General features: G+C 43.5%; 1 protein-coding gene across 4 annotated transcripts in view; it reads right to left on the bottom strand.

The window, feature by feature from the left end:
* Fam151b (family with sequence similarity 151 member B) overlaps window positions 1–22,530 on the bottom strand; it is a 64,247-nt gene extending 41,717 nt beyond the window's left edge. For 2 of the 4 annotated variants that reach the window (XR_001197493.3, XM_040728989.1), the window contains exons 1-5: window positions 22,386–22,530; window positions 17,526–17,651; window positions 10,171–10,336; window positions 5,056–5,273; window positions 3,861–3,996 (exon numbers count right to left, since the gene is read on the bottom strand). Coding sequence is in view for 3 of the 4 variants with exons in the window: in XM_040728989.1 (XP_040584923.1) it covers window positions 3,861–3,996; window positions 5,056–5,273; window positions 10,171–10,336; window positions 17,526–17,651; window positions 22,386–22,410 (671 nt within the window). In the remaining variant the exon portion in view is untranslated. Of the gene's footprint in view, window positions 1–3,860; window positions 3,997–5,055; window positions 5,274–10,170; window positions 10,337–17,525; window positions 17,652–17,925; window positions 18,814–22,385 lie in introns of those variants that run through there. The other 2 variants (XM_005065660.4, XM_040728988.1) reach the window with 2 other exon arrangements.
* Between the last annotated feature and the right edge of the window lie 1,179 nt (window positions 22,531–23,709).

Genomic DNA, 23,709 nt, shown 5'->3' with positions numbered 1-23,709 from the left:
ACATCACTAAAGGAAGGCTTAGCTTCCAGTCCCCTAAGCCTCAGTCAACTTCATACACAGAACTTGCATTCAGGGAAGCGTTTCCCACACTCATGCACGCATTGCACACACAAACACAGGCAAAGGCCAAGCAACTGCTTAATAAAAATGACATAATGAAGACAGCCTTTAGTCCATAAATACGAACAATGATGAAATATAGTGCAATTCATGAGACGTGGTGTCACGATTGGTTTTTCTAATGATAACCTAAGGTAGAATACCACCCTGACTCTTCCATGATTTTTAAAAGACTGCTTATTTATATACATATTTACATATTAGTCCAGAGCAATATTTTAAGTGTTGGTAATTTATACTGTTTATGTCACTAGAACTCATTACTTTAAAAATATTTCTCAAACATTGTCCTTATAGTGAAAAGATGGGTCATGGAATAGTTAACTACTAATATTTCTGTAACATTGTTATACAAATTCAGAACAAAGGATAAAAATAATCACTCACTGTTATTAAAATATTATTATTATATATTATGTGAGACAGTCTACTGTGGAAAGACCAAAGCTTTAAAAAATTACTGTTAACTTACAGTACAGAATGGTCTTTGAAATAGCTTTTTGTCATGATCTACCTCCATGTGTAAAAACATAGGGTAAAAAATCATTTCTATATAACCCACCACTTTCAGTTTGAAAGACTTAACAGTAGATGTCTAAGAAATGTACAGTTTCTGCTTAGCAGAAAAAATATTCTAAAAGCTCTTAGACCTGATCATACCCAACAGCCCAGCAATGTCTTCTGGTAGCTGCTAGTCCGCATTTTACAAGGCCCACTATAATCATGTTTGAAAGGATTGTTTCTGATTGAGGGCTCTTGGACTAGCAGGTGCCTCTGGGAGTTGCAAATTTTCAGGATCAGACATGGCCTTTCAAAACCATTGTGAGCATCCAGTGGAAATACTGCAAACTGCACAGGAACCATGAGCAGCCTTGGCCAGGTTCCTCAAGGCTGTGGCTCTAACCACATGGTGCTTATGTATATGACCACTAAGTACTCTTTTTTTTGTTTTTTCAAGACAGGGTTTCTCTGTATTGTTTTGGAGGCTGTCCTGGAACTCGCTCGGTAGACCAGGCTGGCCTCGAACTCACAGAGATCCGCCTGCCTCTGCCTCCCGAGTGCTGGGATTAAAGGCGTGCGCCACCAACGCCTGGCCACTAAGTACTCTTTATACATGAAAATAATCTCTTTATATTGTGACTGTTTCTCAGACAGGACTATACATTTTAGAGTTCTGTAAGAGAATATAATTTTTATACTTTAATTTAGTGCCATAATTTAAATAGCAATCTTTAAAAATTAATATAGTATGCTAGCTGACTTCAGAGTAATTGTCCAACACTAATAAAAACAAAACTAGAAGCAGAGTTAATAATAAGAGTTCATAAATGACATGCCTGCCCCAAGAGAATGTCTAAAGCATTGCACACTATTAAAATAATGATCTCCTCCTTAGCTCAATACATGTCTCTTCTACCAGCTAGCCAGAATTGGTTTCAGTTGCTTGCAGTGCAGATCCAGACTAGTCTATTGTCTCACCATCTAATGTTTCTCTTTCACCATAATGCCAGCTACCACTGACAAGTTTAATTCATCCATAAAAATTTATAGTTCAGCTTTCCCATGCAAGAGGAATCATAATACACAGGCCATTCTGAACTTTAATGCTTTTCACTTAACAGAACTACCTTAGAGATTCATCCACAATAAAACAGGGAGCCCACAGCATGACCTATAACAAGTATTTACTATCCCATCATGAGAGTATTCCATAATATACTCAGCCAGTTTCTGAACGGAGGGTACTTGGAATGTCTCACATCTTTTATAATTACAAGCAATGCTTTGAAATGAGAAGTTGCCTCTCTGTGTGCACATGAACTTTTTCCGGGAAGACATGCCCTTATTGATGAAATCCATGCACATGCCAAACTATTCTTCAAAGAATTCAACCAGTTTGCATCTGTGATAGATTCATGTCTTCCTCCTCTGCTCTGTCCAACCTGATGAATTAGTAAATTGGGCCTTTTGCTAGATGGTTGTAAATTTTTTGTGTGTTTTGTTTTTCGAGACAGGGTTTCTCTGTATTGTTTTGGAGGCTGTCCTGGTACTCACTCTGTAGACCAGGCTGGCCTTGAACTCATAGAGATCTACCTGCTTCTGCCTTGAGAGTGGCTTGCGCCACCAATGCCCGGCTGGTTGTAAACTTTTTTATGAGTTAGAATTCTTTATATCTCTCTGACATGTATAATCATACCATTTAAATCAAAATTTCTTATTTTTATGTATTGTATTCAAATGTAGCAAAATTTTATTTCCTGGTTTCTGGACTTGGTGCCTTTAACACCAAGAAAAGCATTCGATTCTGAAACTATACCAAAAAGCTGGCCTTGCAGAGAACCAAAACTTAGTTCCCAGCACCCATAGGTGGCTCACAACCATATGTAACTCCAGTTCCAGGGGATCTGATGACCTTTAATGACCTCTGTGAGCATCAGGCATGTACACAGTACACATACATACACACAAGTAAAACACTCATAAACAAAAATAAAATAAATCATTTTTAAAAAGCATCCTTGTCTGTTCTTCACGCATTGTCAATTTAATATTCAAGCATTAAATCAATGGGAATATACTTGGCAAAAAGACTAAGGAAAACTGTGAGTACAGCTTTTTCTAGATGGTTAACTGCTACTATACTAGTTATTAGACCTCCGTCTTGGTGGCTGTAATACCAGCTTATTCCCACACTAAGTTCTGTGACGGGTGTGAGTTGGCTTCTAGGCTTCTACTGGCCCCAAAAGGCAGTACCTAAACTGCTTTAATATTTGTATCTTTAGAGTATGTGTCAACATTAAATATATGGTATAGCTAAGTTAAATTTATTTCTTTACTATTTTGACGACTTTATTTCTAATTATGTACCCATGCCTGTGTGCAAATGTGTGCAGGTGAGTGTAGATGCCCTTAGGAGGTGTAATCTCTCTAGAGCTGGGGCTACAGGCAGCAGAGAGTCAGATGACTTGGGGGGGAGGGGGGAGAAGAGGCTGGGGGGGCTGAGAACTGTACTCAGTCTCTGCAAGAGTTCTCAACCACTGAGCCACTTCTCCGGCCCTCAAGATGTCTTTTTATATCATCATCATCATCACTAGTGTGTGTGTGTGTGTGTGTGTGTGAGCGCACGAATATGCTCATGTATGAAGGTCAGAGGACAACACTGTGGAGTCAACTCTCTCTTTCCACATTACATGGGTCCCAGGGAATGAAATCAGGCTTTTGTGACAAACATGTATTTGCTGGAACATATTGCCAGCCCCAGCTAATTTTTATTGTATATCAAAAGATTAAAGTTTTGTATGAAAAAGAATTCTGTAATGGTAAATATTCAAAGATAAACTACATTTTCTACTTATAACTAAAAGATGACAACATTTACTTGGAAGTACCATGTGTAAAAATTGTGGAGGATGGGGTAAGCCATGCTAAGGTTTGTTGAAAGGGGGATCAGTGTGCCGAGCTCATCAGTTTTCATTCCTTCTCTTTTGTACACACTGTCCCGTCAAAATTATTATGCCATGACTTAAAAAAATTTTTTAGATAGAATCTCATGTAGCCCAGGCTAGCCTTTAATTCCCTGTGTAGCTGAAAATTTCCTTGAATTCCTAATCCTTCTGCTTCCAGTCTGCAAGCGCTGGGATTGCAGGCATAGACCAGCGGACACTTGGAGAATGTCGCGTCCCTTCTGTTTTTACTGCCCACACACCCACACCTCAGGCTGGTATGATGACAATTCATACCTGTTGGATCTCTTCAACAGCCAGAGTAACTGGGAACAGGACTGCCTGACCAAAGCTGCCCTGACAGGAAACGTGACAGGCTGGGTTAGTCCACTGCATACGTGGTCCATCTCTTTCACCATTGTCCAACTGTAGCCTGGAGTGAGAAGAAAGAAATATAAGTTTCTGATGGGAATCTTGGAAGTCAACTAACTAAAAGACTCAATTATCCAGGGGGAAAAACTCTGTCAGTAATTAACAGATGAATTCCTAGAAAGTCCTAGAAAGTTCACAAAATCTCCATTGAGTTCAGAGTGAATTAAAACATTATAATGCAAGGAAAAGATTACTCTTGTTTATGTTTTTAATGGTGCTGGGTAAAGACATGGGTCTTGGGAATGCTAGTCAAGTACTCCATCATTAAGCCACCCAACAACAAGGAAGTGTTCAGGGACAGAGCTGTGTTCTTCAGCCACACTCAGACTACTGTCTGAAAAGCTCCTACGTGCTTCAGCTTATATACTGAGTTTGCTGTATACTATTTGGGGAAATGAGTCCAATGTTACACATTTGCAAACCAACTTGGAATTTTCTCAAAGCAGTTGAAGACAAATTTTGGAGAATAAACATTTCCCACGGAAGCTTGTGGACAGATGTCACCAGGGTCTATGTGGAGGGACAAGGGAGGGCACACACACTTGCAGGGTCGGATCTTTCCTAAAGGCCCTTTGACTACATGGGATGACCTTTAGTGACTTTACAACTGGACAAAGGCTTAATTTGGCCAACAGTAAACACTTGATTAGAACTGACACTTGATGACGAAGTTTCTGTTCAGCCTGGTCCTGCAGCCATTTAGTACCATATAAAGACACAGAGACTTCTATTAATTATAAACTATTTAGCTGTTGGCTCAGACTTCTTATTAGCTAGCTCTCTCTTAATTATCAACCCATTTCTATTAGACTATGTATTGCCTCGAGGCTGTGGCTTACCTGTAATGGCCAGCATGTTACTCCTTTGGCGGCTACATGGCTTCTCCCTTGTGACTCCCTCTCTGCCTTCCTCTTCCCAGAATTCTTCTAGTCTGATAGCCCCACCTATACTTCTTGCCTGGCTACATCCTGCCTGTCCATTGGCTGAAACAGCTTTATTCATCAACCAATAAGAGAAACATATGTTAACAGCATACAGAAGGACATCCCCCATCGACCACCTTCATTGACTTTCTCCGGATGCCATCCCGTTGTCCAACCCAGGGAAAACGTCACATCTGGGAAGAAGGATGTCACCGTGTCTAGAAAGGCATTGGCATCCACCACTTTGCTGCTTCCGTTTGGCCCAGGAAGAATGTCCGCATTCATCCACACAGAACACTGCAGGCGCTGCTTCACGATGTCCAGGAGCGGCATGGATGCTCTGGCAGCTGCCAGACTGAAAAAAAGTTTGTGACCAATGAACCGTCCTGCACTGAGACAGTCTACCTGTTCTTGAATTCCAAACACTAATATAAGATGTCATGTGGGACTGGAGGGGAAAGACTAACGCACACAGCTTACTTAAAAATATTTATGCTTATTTTTCATGAAAGGAACTTAGAGATTTTACAGTGATAAAGTAATGCCAGTACGTATGAACCAAACGGGTCTCAAAACTCCATATTCGGGTCACTGAGAAATGATGCAAAAAAGGTATAAATGTCCACTTTCATCCACACCTAGGGTACAGCAGGGACAGTAATGTCCACTTTCCATCCACACCTAGGGTACAGCAGGGACAGTTGGGCATGTTCTGAGAGTGGTCCATGCCACACCTCAGCCTTTGATAAGAGACTCTGACACTTGAAATCCTGCGGGCGACGAAGTTTCTTTTCCTCCATGCATGAGTCGGTGAGTATGGAGACAAACACATTTCACAAAATGCCTGGAAGGTGTAAAACTCCATTTCCTAAAGCTAGCACCAAGCCAGCTCTGTGCTGTGAGCATCTTCTGTGGAAATGAGGGAGGACGATTCAATCCCACCTCAACAGAGGCTTGCCTTCTCGCCCTGCAACTGCTGTGCTCACAGACTTCAAACAGCTTTCATTGCTGTTTTGACTTGTTTATCTGTTGGGTTTTGAGACAAGTCTCACTATGTAGTCCTGGCTGGCCCAGAACTTGCTCTACAGATCAGGCTGGCCTCAAACTCAAGAGATCCACCTGCCTCTGCCCTCACACCCTGGAATTAAAGGAATATGCCACCATGCCCAGCTTGCAAATGGTAAGGTTAGCATATCGTTTTCTTTGTGTGCATGTGTGCATATGTGTGTGTGTATCTTACTGTTCTCAAATACACACACACACACACACACACACACACACACACACGAGCACACGAGTGCACGCACGCGCACACAGACCACACACGATGACACGGGATGGGATGACACTGCCATGACTGTTCAAGGTTAGAGTTCAAGATCTTAACTGAAAAACCAAAGCGAAACAAACAAACGGACACCACCACACAGCAAAGCTACAGAAATGCAACAGCACAGACTTGACGCCAGACTTTGAACTGCTCCAGAGCCCCACACTGAGCACTCGTCCCCAGCCTGTGGCACTATGCTGTGGCTGGCTAGGGGCTTTAGGCTGATAGGAGTTGACTTCGAGGGGCAGGCCTGTGAGGACTCTCCCTGCACCTGGTCACAGCTTGCTTCTTGGTCAGCCGCCACGTGGCCAGATTCATCGCACAGGAACATTGCCCCAGACAGCATCCATCCTCTCCAGCAGGGTGAACTGAAACTCCTCTGAAAGTCTGAGCCAAGGTTTGACAGATGTTTCCGTCGAATAGCATGGTCACGGTGATACAAAAGTAAACCAATAAAGACTGAGCTTCATACTTTATCCTGCAGTCTTAGGAAGCTCATCTAGAAATTTAAGGCAACAGAATAAAAACACCCCTAAAATTATAAGTGACTTAAAATTGTATTTTAGAAGCCAGGCGGTGGTGACGCACGCCTTTAATCCCAGCACTCGGGAGGCAGAGGCAGGCGGGTCTCTGTGGAGTTCGAGGCCGGGCTGGACCGACAGCCTCCAAAACAATACAGAGAAACCCTGTCTCGTAAAACCAAAAAAAAAGAAAAAACCAAAAAAAAAAAAAAACAACACCTGTATTTTAGAGGAAAATAATCTTTGTTAAAACTGAGAGTGAGATAAAACTCCAGATAAAATTTAAGCATCACTATATATGATAATTATAATGCCATATTATAATTATGTATTATCATTTGTATGCTATATAACATAGTCTGGTAGCACAAAACAAGTTCCACTATGTTCATAGCAGCATTATTTGTAATAGCCAGAACCTGGAAGCAACCTAGGTGCCCCTCAACTGAAGAGTGGATAGAGAAAATGTGGTACATTTACACAATGGAGTACTATTTAGCAAAAACAAAAACAAAAAAAAAAAAAACAAAAACCAATGGAATCTTGAAATTTGCAGGCAAATGGATGACACTAGAAGAAACCATCCTGAGTGAGGTAACCCAGTAACAAAAAGAGAAACATGGTATACACTCACTCATATATGGATTTTAGACATGAATCAGGGGAGTGCCAGTTTACAATCCCACTGCCAGAGAGGCAGGGAAACAGGAAGGACCCTAAGAGAGATATGCATGGCACCCCAGAGAAGGTGGAATGAGGCAAGATCTCCTGAGCAGATTGAGAGCATTCGGGGGAGGGTAGAGGGAGCCAGGACAAAGAGTGGGAGAGAAGAGGAGGGGAGAGGAGGACATGGGGGAGCAGGAAGGTTGAGTTGGGGGAAGAATAGAGGAGAGCAGGATGAGACATACCATAATAGAGGGAGTCATTATAGGTTTGAGAGGCGATCTGTCACTAGTGAGATCTCCAGAGATCTACAAGGATGACACCAACTGGCAAATTAAGCAGTAGTGGAGAGACTACATTAAATGCCCTTCCCTAATAATGATTTTGACGTCTGTCTTACATACCATCCTAGAATCTCCATTCAGTGACAGACAGAAGCAGAGGTAGACACCCACAGCTAAACACTGAACTGAACTCCTGGAACCCAGTGACAGAGAGGGAGGAGTGATGAGCAAAGGGGTCAAGACTGGGCTGATGAAACTCAGAGAAACAGCTGACCTGAACAAGAGGGAGACCTTGGACCCCAGACTGATGGCTGAGAGGCCAGCATGGGACTGATCCAGACCCCCTGAATGTGGGTGTCAGTGAAGAAACTCAGGCAATCTATGTGGTTTTTGGGTAGTAATCAGTATTTATCCCTGGCACACAAATGGACTTTGGGGACCCATCCCACAATGAGGGATGCTTTCTCAATCTGGACACTTTGGGGAGGGCCTGGGCGCTCCCCGGAATGAAATGACAGACTCTAAAGACCCTGCATGGAGGGCCTTACCCTCCCTGGGGAATGGGGTGGGGATTGGATAGGAGGGAGTGGGCGTGGAGGGGAGGGAGAGGGAGCTGGGACTGACATGGGAAGCAAGCTTGTTTCTAATTTAAATATATAATAATAAAAAAAAGAACACATGGTGGACAGAGGAAACCGACTGACCCCCACAGGCCTGCTGTGGAGTTTAGGAACACACACACACACACACACACACACACGCACACACGCAAGCAAGCAAGCACATGCACACGTGCACACATTGAAAAAAAAAGAATATTTACGCGCAGGCTTAGAATGTAGCTCAGTGGTAGAGAATACACTTAGCATGCACAAGGCCCTGTATTTGGTCCCAAGCACCACATACAGGGGAAAACAAATGAACTCTCCAAGTGCAGCTAGGCGGATGCTCTCCACTGCCCACCATCTGACACAAGCAGGCTATTTATGCCCCCAGCCTCCATTTCTTCATATGGAGGTGAGAACAACACGTCTCTTGGCATTGTTATGGAGATCACACAGAAAACACATATACAGCTTCCAGAGCTGTAGCTAACACTCGTGACCTCTATGACTCTGGAGAGCAGTGCACACTCTTGGTCGCTAAGCCATGGCTGCAGCCCCAATCACAGCATGTTGTACACTGTTCTAGCAGAGGACCCAAGTTTGGTTCCCAGAGCCCATACTGGGGCTCACAATCACCTGCAATTCAGGTCCAGGGAGTCTGATGCCCTCAAGTTGCCTCTGAGGGTGCGTATCCCCAGGCATGTCCACACATACATACACACAATTAAAAAGTAAAACAATTAGAAAGAAACAACAGTAAACACTCGAAACCCCGCACATGTGGAAGAGGAGGGATCTAACCGTTTAAACTGCTGAGCACTACAGCTTAATCCTGGGAGCCGAGCCTGGCTGGCTCAGCCGTCCTCCTCAGGTGACTCCTCAGCTGCTCGGGGACCAACACTGCTGATAAAGCTGATGACCACTCACTGCCCACAAAGCTCTCTGGTTCAGATGATTCCTTAACTCAGATGTCCTTGTCAATCCAGACTCCTGTACATCTGGGTTCTATGCAGCTACTCGCCACAACAAAGTGACAAGGTTTTCTGGGCATTCACCCACAAATGGTGACAGTCATCTTAATAATCTTACAAGCTTTTCAAATCCCTACTCACTTCCTGAGATAATTTGACTGTGTAAAATTTTTTAAAAATGTATTTATATGTGTGCCACGTGGCTGCAGAGAGCGGTGGATTCCTAGGCTGGAGTTACAGGCTGTCTGTGCTGCCTGACATGGGTGCTGGGAGCCTTACTCGATCCCCCGGATCTTAACTGCCGAGCTGCCTCTCCGGCCCAGAGATAACTCAGAGACGGTCGGTTTGCCGCCATTTCTGGATCTGAATGGCAGTGGCTACTGGGGGCATGTGGTAAACCATTCTTCTTCCCCCAAACTCAGGCGTTATAGCATTTACACTGCCAAAAATAACAAAAGGCAAACCCCTGTGATGGCCTCTGGAAGGAAAACGACAATAACCCCTGCTCACATGATCAGTTCCTGAGAGTTAGTAATGTAAAGGGTACTCTGATTACTGAAGACTCCCAGATACACCTCTCCACCAACGCAAAACAGTCAAAGCACGTACTGGCTCTGTTAGCACCCTCTGCTTTCAGAGCACTGGTGGAGGTGCACACCTTTAGTTTGTTATGCTGTGGTATGACAGTCACATGACTCAAAAACAACCTTAGCCATCAACATGAGGTTGATTTAAGTCTATTCGGAGACACACAAAGGCCTGAGATTCCATTTTCAGTTGGCAAGGTGCAAGAGTAGGTAGCCAAAGACAGACATGCACCTGTCAATGTTTTCCCGGAAGTGAATTCTGCAACAATAAGAAGCAGGTTGTACAAATACCTCTTGAAATCCAACTTGATGCCCTTGTTGCTCTTCACGACCTCAGCCAGCCACTCCTGCAGAGTGTTATCACTGTTTGTCTCAGGAGGATGGGCCATGATTGGCTGGCCATGCTCTGATCCATCACTAGGAAGAAGGACATCAGCCTCTATCATGTGGGCAGCACCTGCCCAAGCAAGAGAGCTGTGTTACTGCCGAACCAGGACGGAACTACAGGACAAGCACATCAGTACCACGTGAGAAGGAAGGAAAGAACCACGTACCGAGTAACTGTTGAATACCAGGCACTGCATGAAGCCCGCACATTATCCTTACAACACTCAGGTCGTAAGCCATGATCCTACCTACGAATCCTTTCTAGTATCTAGTAAAATAGAGTACACAAAGGAAAGGTGGAACCAGGCTGGCAGGAAGGCTTCCCTTTAAGACAAAAGCTTTAAAGGAGTTTTAGAAACAAAAGAAGGGAGAAAAGCATGGGTTTTTGGTAGCAGTACTTTTCTCAGGTGGGCTCTGGTTTGCTAGCGGCAAGCAGAGACTTGCCGCTGGCTTAAGTGAGGCTTCCTGACTCAGCATTAAAAAAAAAAAAAGCCAACAAGGTTCTTTTAAGAGGCTTTGCTAATGATTTAAAAGTTGTACGTACAGCTGGAAGTGGCAGTGACCACATCTCCAAGCCCGCAGCTGGAGTTACGCTTACGCCCGCCATCTTGGAAAAAACAGCAGTTTAAAACAGCTGAGGTTTTACCAGATAAGACACGTGGCCAGAAAAACATAAAGATTTACAGTAAAGTCAGACTTGGATGAAGAAAAACCTCTAAATGTTTACAGTGTGTTTAAAAATATACATAAGACTTAGATACAAAAAGTAACGACATAGTGGTAAATAAATAGAGAAGCCGGCTGTGGTGGCGCATGCTGGTAGGATTTGCTGCAGAGGCAGAGGCAGGTGGATTTCAAAGAGAAACCCTGTCTCAGAGAAAAATGAATAAAAGTAAAAGAAATAAAATAATAATAATAATAGATAAATAAATAAGCCACCCAAAGATGGAAAATACACAGAGAGTCTGGATACTGTATGCTATTGTGTTTTTCAGTTTTTTGATTGCTCAGAAAGGAACAACTGCTAAAGTACGCTTGATTATAAATGCTGCTGAATTAATTCAACTTATATCTTTTGAAAATGCCTTGACTTCAAAATTTAAGTATAAGGATATGTTACTTGGAAAAGGAGTTTTTATTTATGTTTCTACAGAAAATGAAAATCTGAGGATTCCTTCCAGGCTTCTGTGGTTTGATGAACCAAGACCCCCGGAAGCAGTGGACCAAGTGTTCCAACAACTGAAACAGCTAAGATGATGCAGTCTTACAGATCCTGAAACTAAGGTTTCTGAGTTTTGTCATGATCCCCATGGTATGAACAGTGCTCCCTTTCAGCACGAAGCAATTTGGAATGAGCGACGTCCTAATTCCCATCTTGTTTATAAACCTTTGTTTTCATTTAAATGGGATTGTTTATAATTAGCTAGTGATCATAGCCAATCTCTTTTTAATGGTAAAAAGGGGAATTATGGTATGGGTATAGTTTTGTATTTATTGATACAAATTCAAGGTCAATTTTGTGATATGTATATTTTTCCTCTTGATTAAGTATTGTGCTTATACTGATCTTTTAAAACATAACGCATAATTAAACACAGATTATGGATAGTTACTTATAATAGTCAGAACTTATAGTTAGGTAAGTTAGGTTTTCTAGATATACAGAAATATATTTGAGACAGATAGGCAGTCTTCAAACCTTTCAAAGACCTTCAGAAAATGGCATTTAAAATGGTTTAAGGTTTTTCTTGACAATGGGAAATGTCTGCTCCTGGCATCACCAATTACATCTGAGAGGAAGATGGACATCGAAGAGACTTGTTATGGAGTTTGCTTTCAACGTGGTAAGATTAGCCATTTGGGCAAGAAAATGCTCTTGCCTGGACTACTTGACTGCTGCTGTATAAACTGGGCATGCAGGACCCACAGGAAAGTGACTACTAAACCCAAACAGTCCTTCAGGGTTCCTGATTCATAGAAGAGTCTACGAGACTTTCTGCAGGACACAGAAAAATGACTGACAGACTGCTGATGCAGATGGACAGTTTGAAATTTCCTGCTTTGCTGAGAAATCTTTTGGACACATTGTGGCCTATGAGCTAAAGATGGATGCCCCAACATTACAGAGGAACTGTGGGTGACTGTCCAGCAACCGAGATGTCTCTGTCAATCCTAGTGTTATCCTAGTATTATCCTTCTGTGGTCTTTGATGGAGTTGAAGATAGTTATAGTTTTCCTTAGTTATGATAAAGATAAGCTACATATAGAACTTTGGACTCACAAAGATGGGATAGATGATATTTAAATCTTGCTGAATATTGATAGACAAAATATTGTAACTGTGTTCTTACTTGATAACTGTTCTGTTATATATAATTTGACTATGTTAAAGTTAAGACCTTTCTTTTTGTTTAAACAGAAAAGAGGAGATGTTGGGGAAGTCCTGTGTATATGTCAATAAAGCACTGTTGGCCAATAGGGAAGTAAGATAGGCGGGACTAGGAGTCCAGGAGGACTCTGGGTAGGAGAAACACAGAAGAAACACAGAGAGTCAAGATGTAACGCCATGGAGTAGGAAACCTGGAAACCTCTCCGGTAAGAGACATACTTAGATTAGCAATTATGGGATAAATACTTAAGTCAGAGCTAGCCAGTAAGAAACAAGCAAGGCCAACAGCTTCATAATTAATATAGCCTCCTGTGTGTTTATTTGGGACTGATGTGGCTCTGGAACCAGGCTGGCAGGAAGGCTTCTCTCAAGCCTTCTGTAAAGGGAAGCCTATTAAGTATTGTTGGAGCTTTCTAGTAGCAAAATAGTATAGATGAAGTGAGGGTATCCCTCAAAGGTGCTGCTTGCCTAAGTATGAGCAAAGCGCTGGCCCTACCTCAAGTACCACACACACAGACTCATACTTGTACACACATACAAACACATACACACATACACCTGTACACACACAAACACATACACACCTGAACACACACACAGACATACACACACATATACACCTGTACACACACATAGACACATATATACCTGCGCACACACACACAAAGATACAACACATGCATATACACCTGAACATACACAGAAACACACAGTCACATGCACACATACACACACCTGCACATACACAAAGATACAGATGCACCCATACACACACACACACACACACACACACAGATATAGGCACACACATATACCTGCACACACACACACAAATATAGATGCACCCATACATACATATACATATACATATATACACACACATGCACACATACATACATAGATACACAGACATATGCATATATTATCTTCTTGATATTCAAATTAGAATCCATGGACATTCATTGTTCATGCCTGAAACTCTACATAAAAATTAACATCTTTGCAGTCCAGTGGTGGCACACCCCTTTCATCCCAGAACTCGGGAGGTAGAGGCAGGTGGATCTCAGCGTGTTTGAGGCCAGTTTGGTTTACAAAGCAAGTTCCAGGACAGCCAGGACTGTTACACAGAGAAACCTTGTCTCGAAAAAAATTAAAAACAAAAGAAATTCAACATCTTTGATTTAAAACAGCTACTTTTAAAAATGACTTGTTTTGTGACTGCCACCACACAGACAAGGCTGGCCTCCGACTTGCACTTGTGCTACTCCAGCCTCCCAAATGCTGGGATTACAGGCATTCACCACCACTTCCAGCTCCAGGTGTCTGCTACCAGGAGATTAACAGAGACAGACATCTAGAAGTAGATGCTGTCCTAACAAACCCTGGGACCTGGGGAAGCCTTAAGAGTAAGGAAGGAACTGTTCGTGGGAATGGGCAAGGCAGCATAGGAGCTCCTTGACTTGAGAATGGACATCTGTCTTAATTTGCACACTTATTTATCTTGGGTACATATGTGTCTGGGTGCATGCGTGTATGTGCCATGGTATATATGTGGGAGTCGGATGACAATGTGCAACAGTTGGTCTTACCCTTCTACTGTGAGGGTGTGGGTATGAACTTAGGTTGTCAGGCTTGGTAGCAAGCACCTTTACCCACTGAGCAATCTGTCTTATACAATAGTGAAACTTTGGCAACACTGTCATTTGTAGTAATGGCAGAAACATGGAGAGGAGAGGACACAAATGAATTTGTGGAGTTGATATAGGTGGTTTCCAGGAGATGCTCCAAGTGTCAATTGGTTTCTTTTAACAACCTATGCTAATAAGATAACTAACTAACTGTTGGACGTTTTAATGGCACACTAAGGAAATATTTCCAACTTAGCCCCAAATACTGCTCTAGAGACCCCATTTTCCATACAATTCCATTGGCAATTACATTTAAATGAGTTTGCAGCAGAAAAACTTTCCAATCAAAGCACTACAATAAAATATCATTTCAGTGCCAACACAGCCAACAGGGCAGCTGCAAGGCCCTTTATTAACCCTCAGGACAGCACCTGCTCCCACACAACTAGATGAAGAGGGTTTAGAATACTAAGAGTATGTATCCATAGTAACCAAATCTGCAGACCAACCAACTCAGAATGGAGACTACCACAAAGCAATCTGGGTATGTGGCTTTTGACTGGAGGAGTGGTTTATAATTTGGTATGTAATAAACCCACAAGCTGGGGCTAGAGAGATGACTCAGTGGTTATCAGCCCTGGCACTCTTGCAGAGGTCCTGGGTTCAGGTCCCAGAATCCACAGGGCAGCTCACAACTGTTTGTAACTCCAATTCCAGGAGGTCCAATGCCCTCTTCTGGCCTCTGCAAGACAATATTCATGCATGTGATAGACAGACAGACATGCAGACACAACACTCAGACACAGAAACTTACTGAATAAGTCTTAAAAATAAAGCCTACATGTTTATGGGAGACACATACAATAGAATCAAAATGAACAGAGGTAGTTCACATAGAGCTCAAAATGAAAGAAGTTTGTGGGTTCCCAAGGGTCACAATCGGGTCTGAGCAGTCAACACAGATACAGCCACTTCCACAGAGACACCACCAGAGCCTCAAGGGCAGTTCTCTTTTTTCTTAACTATTACATACTTCATTTGTTTATGGCACTTTGTGCATGCCATATTGCATATGTGGAGGACAGAGAGCAGTGTGTGAGAGTTGGTCCTCTCCTCCCACCACCGTGTGCATCCCTGGGATCTCACTCATGTTGTCAGGCTTGGTGGCAACTGCCTTTATCCTTTGAGCCATTTTGCCATCCCGTCAAGGGTATTTAAGCTTTTAGGAAACACAAATCTAAATCTAAGTGACATATACCAATTTGCACACACTGGGGTGCTGGCCAAAGATGTGAAGAAATTAGAATCCTATCCTCACTATCAGTAGGAACAGAAAAGAGTACAATAATTTTGGAAATGTTGACATTTCCTTAAAAATGTTCCTTAAGCAGTGAAATTCAAATTAGTCACTCCTTTGCTTTCCATATGAAAAACCTAAATTCATGCCCGTCAAAACTTGCAGCGAACACTGATGCGCAAAGACAAAGGCTCCCCAGAAAAGCATACCCCCCACTAACCACCAGACAAGCATGAACACTTGTAGCCTGGTTCCTACTAACCCATGTCTTACACAGACATCTGGAGCCTATTCTCTCATAGTCCAAGGAACCATCCACAAATGGTCAGACTCAAGGAAAACAACTTACACAGTGATGTTTACTCCTTAACAAGATTATGAGCTTGTGCCATCAGCTGCAAGCTTACCGAGCATCCCACAGTGAGACAGACTGTCCCCCTTCACTCTGGCAAAGAGGACTTCCCTGCTCCCTCCCGGAGTGGGGTCCCATCTCTGCTTTCCTTTGGTGTATGTCAAGAACATTTCTCCTGCTCACACCTGCTGACTGCTTTTTAGCACGTGCTGCTGGCTTCCTACATGCTGGTTCATAGGACAGACAGGAATAGTGCTTGTGGTAGCCCAAAATGGAAACAACGGCTTGTTAACTTAGAAGTGGCTAAGACCTGCTCTGTGGACACGATGTCTTCCTTTGTGCGCATACCAGGACATCAACAAACCCCAGAAACACTCACTAAAAGGAGGACGGCAGGAGGTACAGGACAAGGATACGTGGGCTACATCATGGGGGGTTCAAGTCAGGAACAGGCGTTTATTATTAGAGATGACAACGGGACTGACCACAGGCTGTGTGGGAGGTTAGCCAGGCCTGGCCTAGTGATGGAGCTCTGTAATTCTCACTGCTTGTGAGGCTGAGGCCTAGACTACAGGGAAAGGTCAGCTGGAGAGATGACAGCAGTTTAGATAGAGTTCTGGCTTCTCTTTAGATCCCGAACACCCACATAGTGGCTCACGATCGTCCACAACTCCAGTCCCAGGGAATTCAATGCAGTGTTCTGGTTTCTGGGTACCAGGTACACTCATGGTACACAGACATACGTGCAAGCAAATCACCCATACACATAAAATACATACACTGAAATTGGAAAACACAGACAAGAAAGAAACAGAAGAAGAATGCTGGGGCATAGATTAGTGATAGTGCTCGTCCAGGATTTTCAGAGTCTGTGCTGAACATCACAAACCACACATTCCTGTAAAGAAAGCAGCCACATGAGGACAGCAGGTCCTTAGCCATGGGAGGAGCTGAAAGGCCAGGAAAGATGGAGTATCAGAACCACGGCAGGCAGATCTGAAGAATAGAGCAAGCCTGTGCAGGGGTTTCAGGCCACTGCGATGGTTTGGAGGCCCTGGAAACAGCGCACACCCTCCACACGGATGGTGGGAAATAGAGCAGAGGTTTAGCAAACAGATGTCAACCATTTCTTGTATCACCATGACACGAGGACATATGGCACAGCTTAGCTGACAGGGGAATGAGCCTCATGATTTCTAACTGCAGCAATCGTCCCTGGTCCAAATTTTGGAACCGAGTCTGTCTCCAGAGCCAAGGCCCAGCAAGCATCCACACAGTTGCTGCCCACTCTCCAGGGGGACCCTGTGCTCTATCGTCCATTGACTCTGGCAGACTGGCTCCCAATCCAAGCAACTTACAGCTCAGGACATTTTTCTCAGGTTTCATAAAACATACTGAGTTCATATATTCCCCAAGTAAAATATTGAAGTAGTCAGACATGGCAGCTCATATCTGGGATCCCAGCACTTGGAAGGCTGAGGCAGGGGGATCACAAGTTTGAGGCCAGTTTGAGTTACATATATGTCAAAGACTGCTTCAAAATAAATAGGAATGAGAAAAAAATCTTTAATAGAAACAGTAGAAGCCACTTACTCTTCAACGCCTCCTGCATCTGGGACTTGTGGTTGGCTGCATGGTACCAGATGATCTCAGCACCATCTTCTGTCGTGATCTGATTGTTTCTCAGGAAATAATCCAGTATATTTTCACTCCAGGACCCTAAACATGACAATATTTACATGAAAAGGAACATTGTTTTTGATGGGGCATATATTTAAGGCAGACAACATGATGCTGTGAGATACATGTGGCAAGAAATTAGTTTCTATTCTGAGGCAAATAAGCATGCCCATCGTCTCCCCAGTGACATTCTTAAATCCCGATGTTAGTGTGTTTGGGTGTGCCCATGTGTGTGCATGTGTGTGCATGCGCATGCATGAAGAGCAGCTAAAATCTCATCAGCATAAGTCTCACACACAGTAATTTTCATTACCCATAGTCCTCATGGTGCCATTAGATCTCTGGATTCACTCATCCTACATATCTGAACTTTATCTGCAGGTCAACACATCTTCATCTCTCCTATGAGCAGTCAATGCTGTGTTCTCTATTTCTATGTAGCTGAGAAATTTTACAGATAAATGAGATAATGCAATATATTTTCTTTCTGTGGCTGGCTCATTTCACTAAGTGCAGTATCTTCCAGGCTCACACACGTGGCAAAAGCACGGGTTTTGTCAGAGCAGAGCGCTACTCTGCTGGCAGCACATACCACATCCTCTTTACCCACTGGTCTGTCATTGCAGGCTAGGGAGGCTCCCACACCTTGGCTATTGTCAATAATGCTCACAGACATTCAATTACAAGGTAGTGGTTTCCACACCATGGGTATGTGCCCATAGGGGGGCACTGGTGGGTTACACGGCTAAAATTTTTTTTATATAAAGGGGCAAAAGATATATTGAGAGAGGAAAACCAAGCAATTAGAATAGGAAAAATAGATTTACAAAACTGAATATGTACTGTGACATGTAGGTCTGCGATACATGTAAACATACGTCAAGTTATAATTAGTAGCCATGTGGTGTGTTCTGGAGGTCAGAGATGTAAAAGCATGAAGAAAGAGAACAAAATTGCTAAGAAGCAGACATTTAAAAGCAGAAACTCTACACTGTGTCCTCCAAAAACCCGGGTCCTCTGCGTACAGACACAGTTATACTGAAAACTGAGGGCGGTGTCCCCCATCCCAGCCCACAGCGAAACCAAAAGCCCTGAGGGTGGCAGTCAGTTTGCAGCCCCTTCAACAGCACAGAGTCCGTGTGTTGCTGCAAATCTGCCTTCAGGCGGTGGCCCTCTGGGCAGCTGAGTGCTTGAGCTCAAGGTAGCAATCACAGCCTCAGCCGGCACAGGCAGATATAAGTAACGCACATATTGCCAGTTGCTTACGGCATACCAGATTTCCCTTTAATCTCCTCCCCAAGCCCCGTTATTCAGTGCCATGCCTACCCACACGGAATGCATAGCATTCTGCCAACTGTTGATTTATTAACTCTGCCTGGCAACCATTAAAGGCCTAAAAATTCTATTGCCAGTAAAACATTAGGAAAAGTCGAGGCTGGAGAGGTGGCTTGGTGGTTATCAGCTGCTGCTCTTCCAGAGGCCCAGGTTGGATTCCCAGCATCAACACGAATGCTCACAATCTTCTGTTAACTCCAATTCCTTGGGGACCAACTCCCTCTTTTAGCCTCCAAGGGCACTGCACACATGTGAAGCAGAAGCTCATACTCAAGCACGCACACACACATAAAAGTCAATAAATCTTTAATATCTACGCATTAGGAAAAGTAATCTTTGTTCAGAAAATAGGACCTCTTTAATTTTGAAACACTTCTGTTCATTTTGACAAGTACATGTACCTCCCACAAACATGTGGGCTTCATTTTTTAAGAATTATTTATTTTCTGTGTCTGAGTATTTTGTCTATATGGATGTCCCCTATGTGTGTGCCTACGGTCTGCAGAGGCCAGAGGATGGCATTGGATTCTGGAATTGGAGTCACAGTCAGTCGTGAGCTGACATGTGGGTGCTGGGAACTGAACCCAGGTCCTCCGCAAGAACAACCAGCCCCAGCATGTGGATTTTTTACATACCAAATTACAAACCACTCCTTTAGTCTGAAAACAGAAGGCTATAAAGTCAGCATCTGCCATTGCTTACCAAGCACTCTGGAAAAAGGAAGAGGGTTGGCTAAAGAGCCCACTGCCCCCCTGTGGCCCCCACTGGCCCCAGTGTCCCTCACTTTCCCTAGGGTCCCCCCACTGACCCCAGCAGCCCCAATTGCCTCTAGTAGGGGCTCTGTTCACAAGAGTATGCATGAACATCACTTTTTTTTTTTTTTTTGGTTTTACGAGACAGGGTTTCTCTGTATTATTTTGGAGGCTGTCAGTCCAGCCTAGCCTTGAACTCAGATATCCGCCTGCCTCTGCCTCCCAAGTGCTGGGATTAAAGGCGTGCACCACCACCACCCGGCAAACATCACTTTTTATTTTTGGTTGTGAGCCTAGCCTTTAACGGCTGACCCATCTCTCCAGCCCCAAACATCACTTTTTAAATATTCAAGTTAGTCATTGTAGAAGGCACATTAATTCTTAGTTATGACAAACAGCCAATAAAAAGAAAGCAATTAAATCACAGTATACATTCATGATAGAAAACATAATGCATGTGGCTTTGGACACTTGACTCTACAGCTCAGAAGCCCAAGACAGGAAGATTATGAGTTCAAAGCCAGCCTAGACTACACAGTCAGACTCTGTTTAATATGAGGTAAGGAGTGACAGATAGACAGAGACCAAATACTCTGCAAATTGGTCATCCTTCCCTGACACATAGGTTGCCAAAACAAACCTAGATATTAGGTGTTTCCACGGCACCTTCCAGCTGTGTTTATACTGCATTTGGAATTTTTATAAAGGCACCTTACAAATTAGTAACAAGACACAATGATGCAGGATTTTTAAGCCAAATACATTTACTTTGGGTAGATTGCTGCTCTGTTCTTAGTGACTTACAATGGGGGTTACATCCAGATACACTAATTGTTGGGTTAAAATATCCTAACTCAAAATACACTCAACACACCTGCTGAGCATCATACCTCAGCTCAGTCTATAGTAAAATACTTGGAATATGTAAATTTGGTCTCTTTGAAGTGGCCAAGACAACTTTTAAAAGAAAGCATTTAATTGGTGGCTGGCTGCCAGTTTCAGAGGGTAAGTCCATGACCCTTACAGCACAGAGCATGGCAGCTGACAGGCAGGCATGGTCCTGGAGCAGTAGCTAAGAGCTTATATTGTATTTGAAAGTTGAAGGCAAGGTTGGGCCTGTCATGGGGCTTTTGAAATTTCAAAGCCCATGCCCAGTGACGCACCTCCTCCAATAGGCCACACCTCCTAATCCTCCCCAAACAGTTCCACCTACTTGGGACCAAGCACTGGAACACAGAAGCCCATGGGGGCCATTCTTATATCTGTCTTTTGATTAAGAAATTCTACTTCTTTGTATTTATTCCATAGATGGATACGCTCATTTTGGGAGAATACATTACATTCAGTACGTTTAATGAACTGTTTGTAGTAGCAAAAGAGTGAAACTTCACATGTCTGTCAGCACTGAATATGGATCATTCCACAGCCAGTGAAATGAACAAGGCAACTATACACGTACCCTAGGATTTCAGACAGGAGTGCAGAAAGTGTTAGGAGCAACAGTGCAGGAAGAGTAATGGGGGCCTGTCAATATGTTATCCAGCTGAGAAGGAATGAAGGCTGCCAGTCAGATGCCTTCAGCATCTTTGCAAACTCAGGATTTCTCTTTTAGATTTCATGTGAGGGCATGAGATATTTTAGTTCCAAATGGCATTAGGGCTCCTAATCAGATGACTTTGAAATGGGAGGACGTTTGAGTATACAAATTCCAATAACAAGGTCCTTAGACAGAAGGAGGAAGCCCAGTAAAGTTGAGATGATGTAGTGGGAGGAACTCAAGCAGTCACTGCTGGCTTGAGAGACGCAGGAAGAGATCCAAGGGGCCAGAAAGGCAAGAACACCATCAGCTATACCTCCTGGAGAAACCAGTAGTTAACACCATGCTTTTAGCCCTTGGAAATCTGGCTCAGACCTGTGATACCCCCTGGACCAAGAGTTAGGTACAAGGGACCTGGAAAGCTGCAGCTGCATTTGTGGGGACCATGGAATGAAATACCTAAGAGACATAAGGTCCACTATGGTTTGGGAGGCGGAAAATGGTCACCTTACTCCATAAATATGCACTGAAGTCACAAAACCTTCCTTTAAATCCACAGTACCAAACCAGAGGGAGGCTTCCAGCCCTGGGGCAACCCACTCTTGTTTCCTCTTTGGAGTTTGACAAATGGAACAAACAAAAAGGAAATGAAGTTAGAGGGTGGTGTGGTTGGATCTGAGAGAAGGAGGAGGGGCCAGAGTGACTGTGATAAAAATGCATTGTATAAAAATCTTCAAAGGGTTAATACAAAACAATATTTAACGCGTATGTGCATGTTAAAAGTGGAAGGTAAGAAGATGGTAAGCAAACTGTCTCTGGAAGGATCCACCAAGGAACGAACAGTAGAAGCCTAGGGGAAAATGGGTAGAAAGTCAAGGAGCATAGCCCTTCCCGTACCATTCTGAACTTTATGTATTAAAAATGAATTTTCAGTTTGTATTTGAAACTACCGAGTTACCCTAAATGGTTTCTAAAGCCCCCTTGTGACATGCAGACATTCACTCCGGTCTCTGTAAAATCTGCCGCCAGACCTCCTCCACGCCTTGAGACTACTAGAACCTTCCACACCCAGCAGTCACCCGCGTTTACAACCGGAATACCAGAACCGGGAAAGGAGCAGGCGGCGCCCGCCAGGCCCTCGGTACTTACCCGGGCCCCCAGCGCATGCTGCCATGGTGATGGAAGGACGCCGCCGACGCGCAGGCGCTAAGGGTTGTCATGCACTAGGGTTGTCTCCGGTGGCGGAAACCAGATGACCGGAACCTCGGTGCCACGCTGGAAATAGTGCGCACGCCCATTACAGCCACTGGCCTGGCGGGGCGCCACCTCCCAGCAGCGCGGAGGTGCAGTTGCATTGCTGGGCCACTTGTCCCAGCCAGCTGTGGACTGCAAAGCTATACATCCCCTAACTGCACAAGAGGAAGTGGTTCTCGCCCAGCCTTCAGAGGACAGTGATTTCAAGTCACTGTGACTAGAGGGGCCATTATTTTTAGTCTCTACCATACCTCCATAGTCTCTTTCCAGCCCAGCCAGGATTGTCTCAGAAAACACTAGTTAGCCCCACCGCTTTCTAGTTTTTTTTTTCTGCCCGTATCTTCGCATTTAAATGTAGTTTACTTTTTTACACATTTAATTTACTTCTATACAAAAGGCACAAACTACGCCGCTCTCACCTCAAGTTTATTTATTATAGATACAGAATCAACTATGAGTGCCTGCGGTCCAAGAACACCAAACCATTTACCCCAAATATATTTGCAGTTTCATGGAGCTTTTGCTGTTTAAGGAAGCCATGCATTTGGGATTTTCCAAACGCTTTGATGGAAACACCAGGTTGCAGTTTACAGCAAATAAGCCCATCTTAGTTTAGGTTTTCAGGGTTCAGTTGCTATCTGAAGGTTCTTAGCCTTTAGGCTGGTGGAAGTTAGTGATGTGCTGTTAACACACTCCAAAATGTTTCTCTTAGTCACAAGATTGACAGGGCAAAAGTGGGCAATGCTATTAAGGGAGCTAAAAACAGCGCAAGATAATTGACTCAATCTTCAACATACCAGCGCTGCACAAACGCCAAGTTCTAACCTTGGCCTTGCAGAATATTTTTAACATAGCTGTGGCTCCCCCAACCCTTAACTTTAGTTAACACATCCACTGTATGATTCTGCTTTTATTCTTTGTTGCTGAAATATAGTTTCCTTGTGTAGCTACTTTTTTGTTTCTGTTAATAGATGATACGTTTTAATTCATATTGTATCCTCAGCCAGCAGCTTGGCTGAGGCCAACAGGATTTTTACACTTTTCCTAATGGACAGGATTTTTTTTTAAAGATTTATTTATCTATTATGTATATACAGTGTTCTGTCTGCATGTATGTCTGCAGGTCAGGATGAGGGCACCAGATCTCATTACAGACTTTTGTGAGCCACCATGTAGATGCTGGGAATTGAACTCAGGACCCCTGGAAGAGCAGTCAGTG

The sequence above is a fragment of the Mesocricetus auratus genome, unplaced genomic scaffold (genome assembly GCF_017639785.1).
Source record: "Mesocricetus auratus isolate SY011 unplaced genomic scaffold, BCM_Maur_2.0 Super-Scaffold_100020, whole genome shotgun sequence".
Lineage (NCBI taxonomy): Eukaryota > Metazoa > Chordata > Mammalia > Rodentia > Cricetidae > Mesocricetus > Mesocricetus auratus.
The sequence above is the reverse complement of the archived record's forward strand: the minus strand, read 5'-3'. Positions and strand labels throughout refer to the sequence as shown.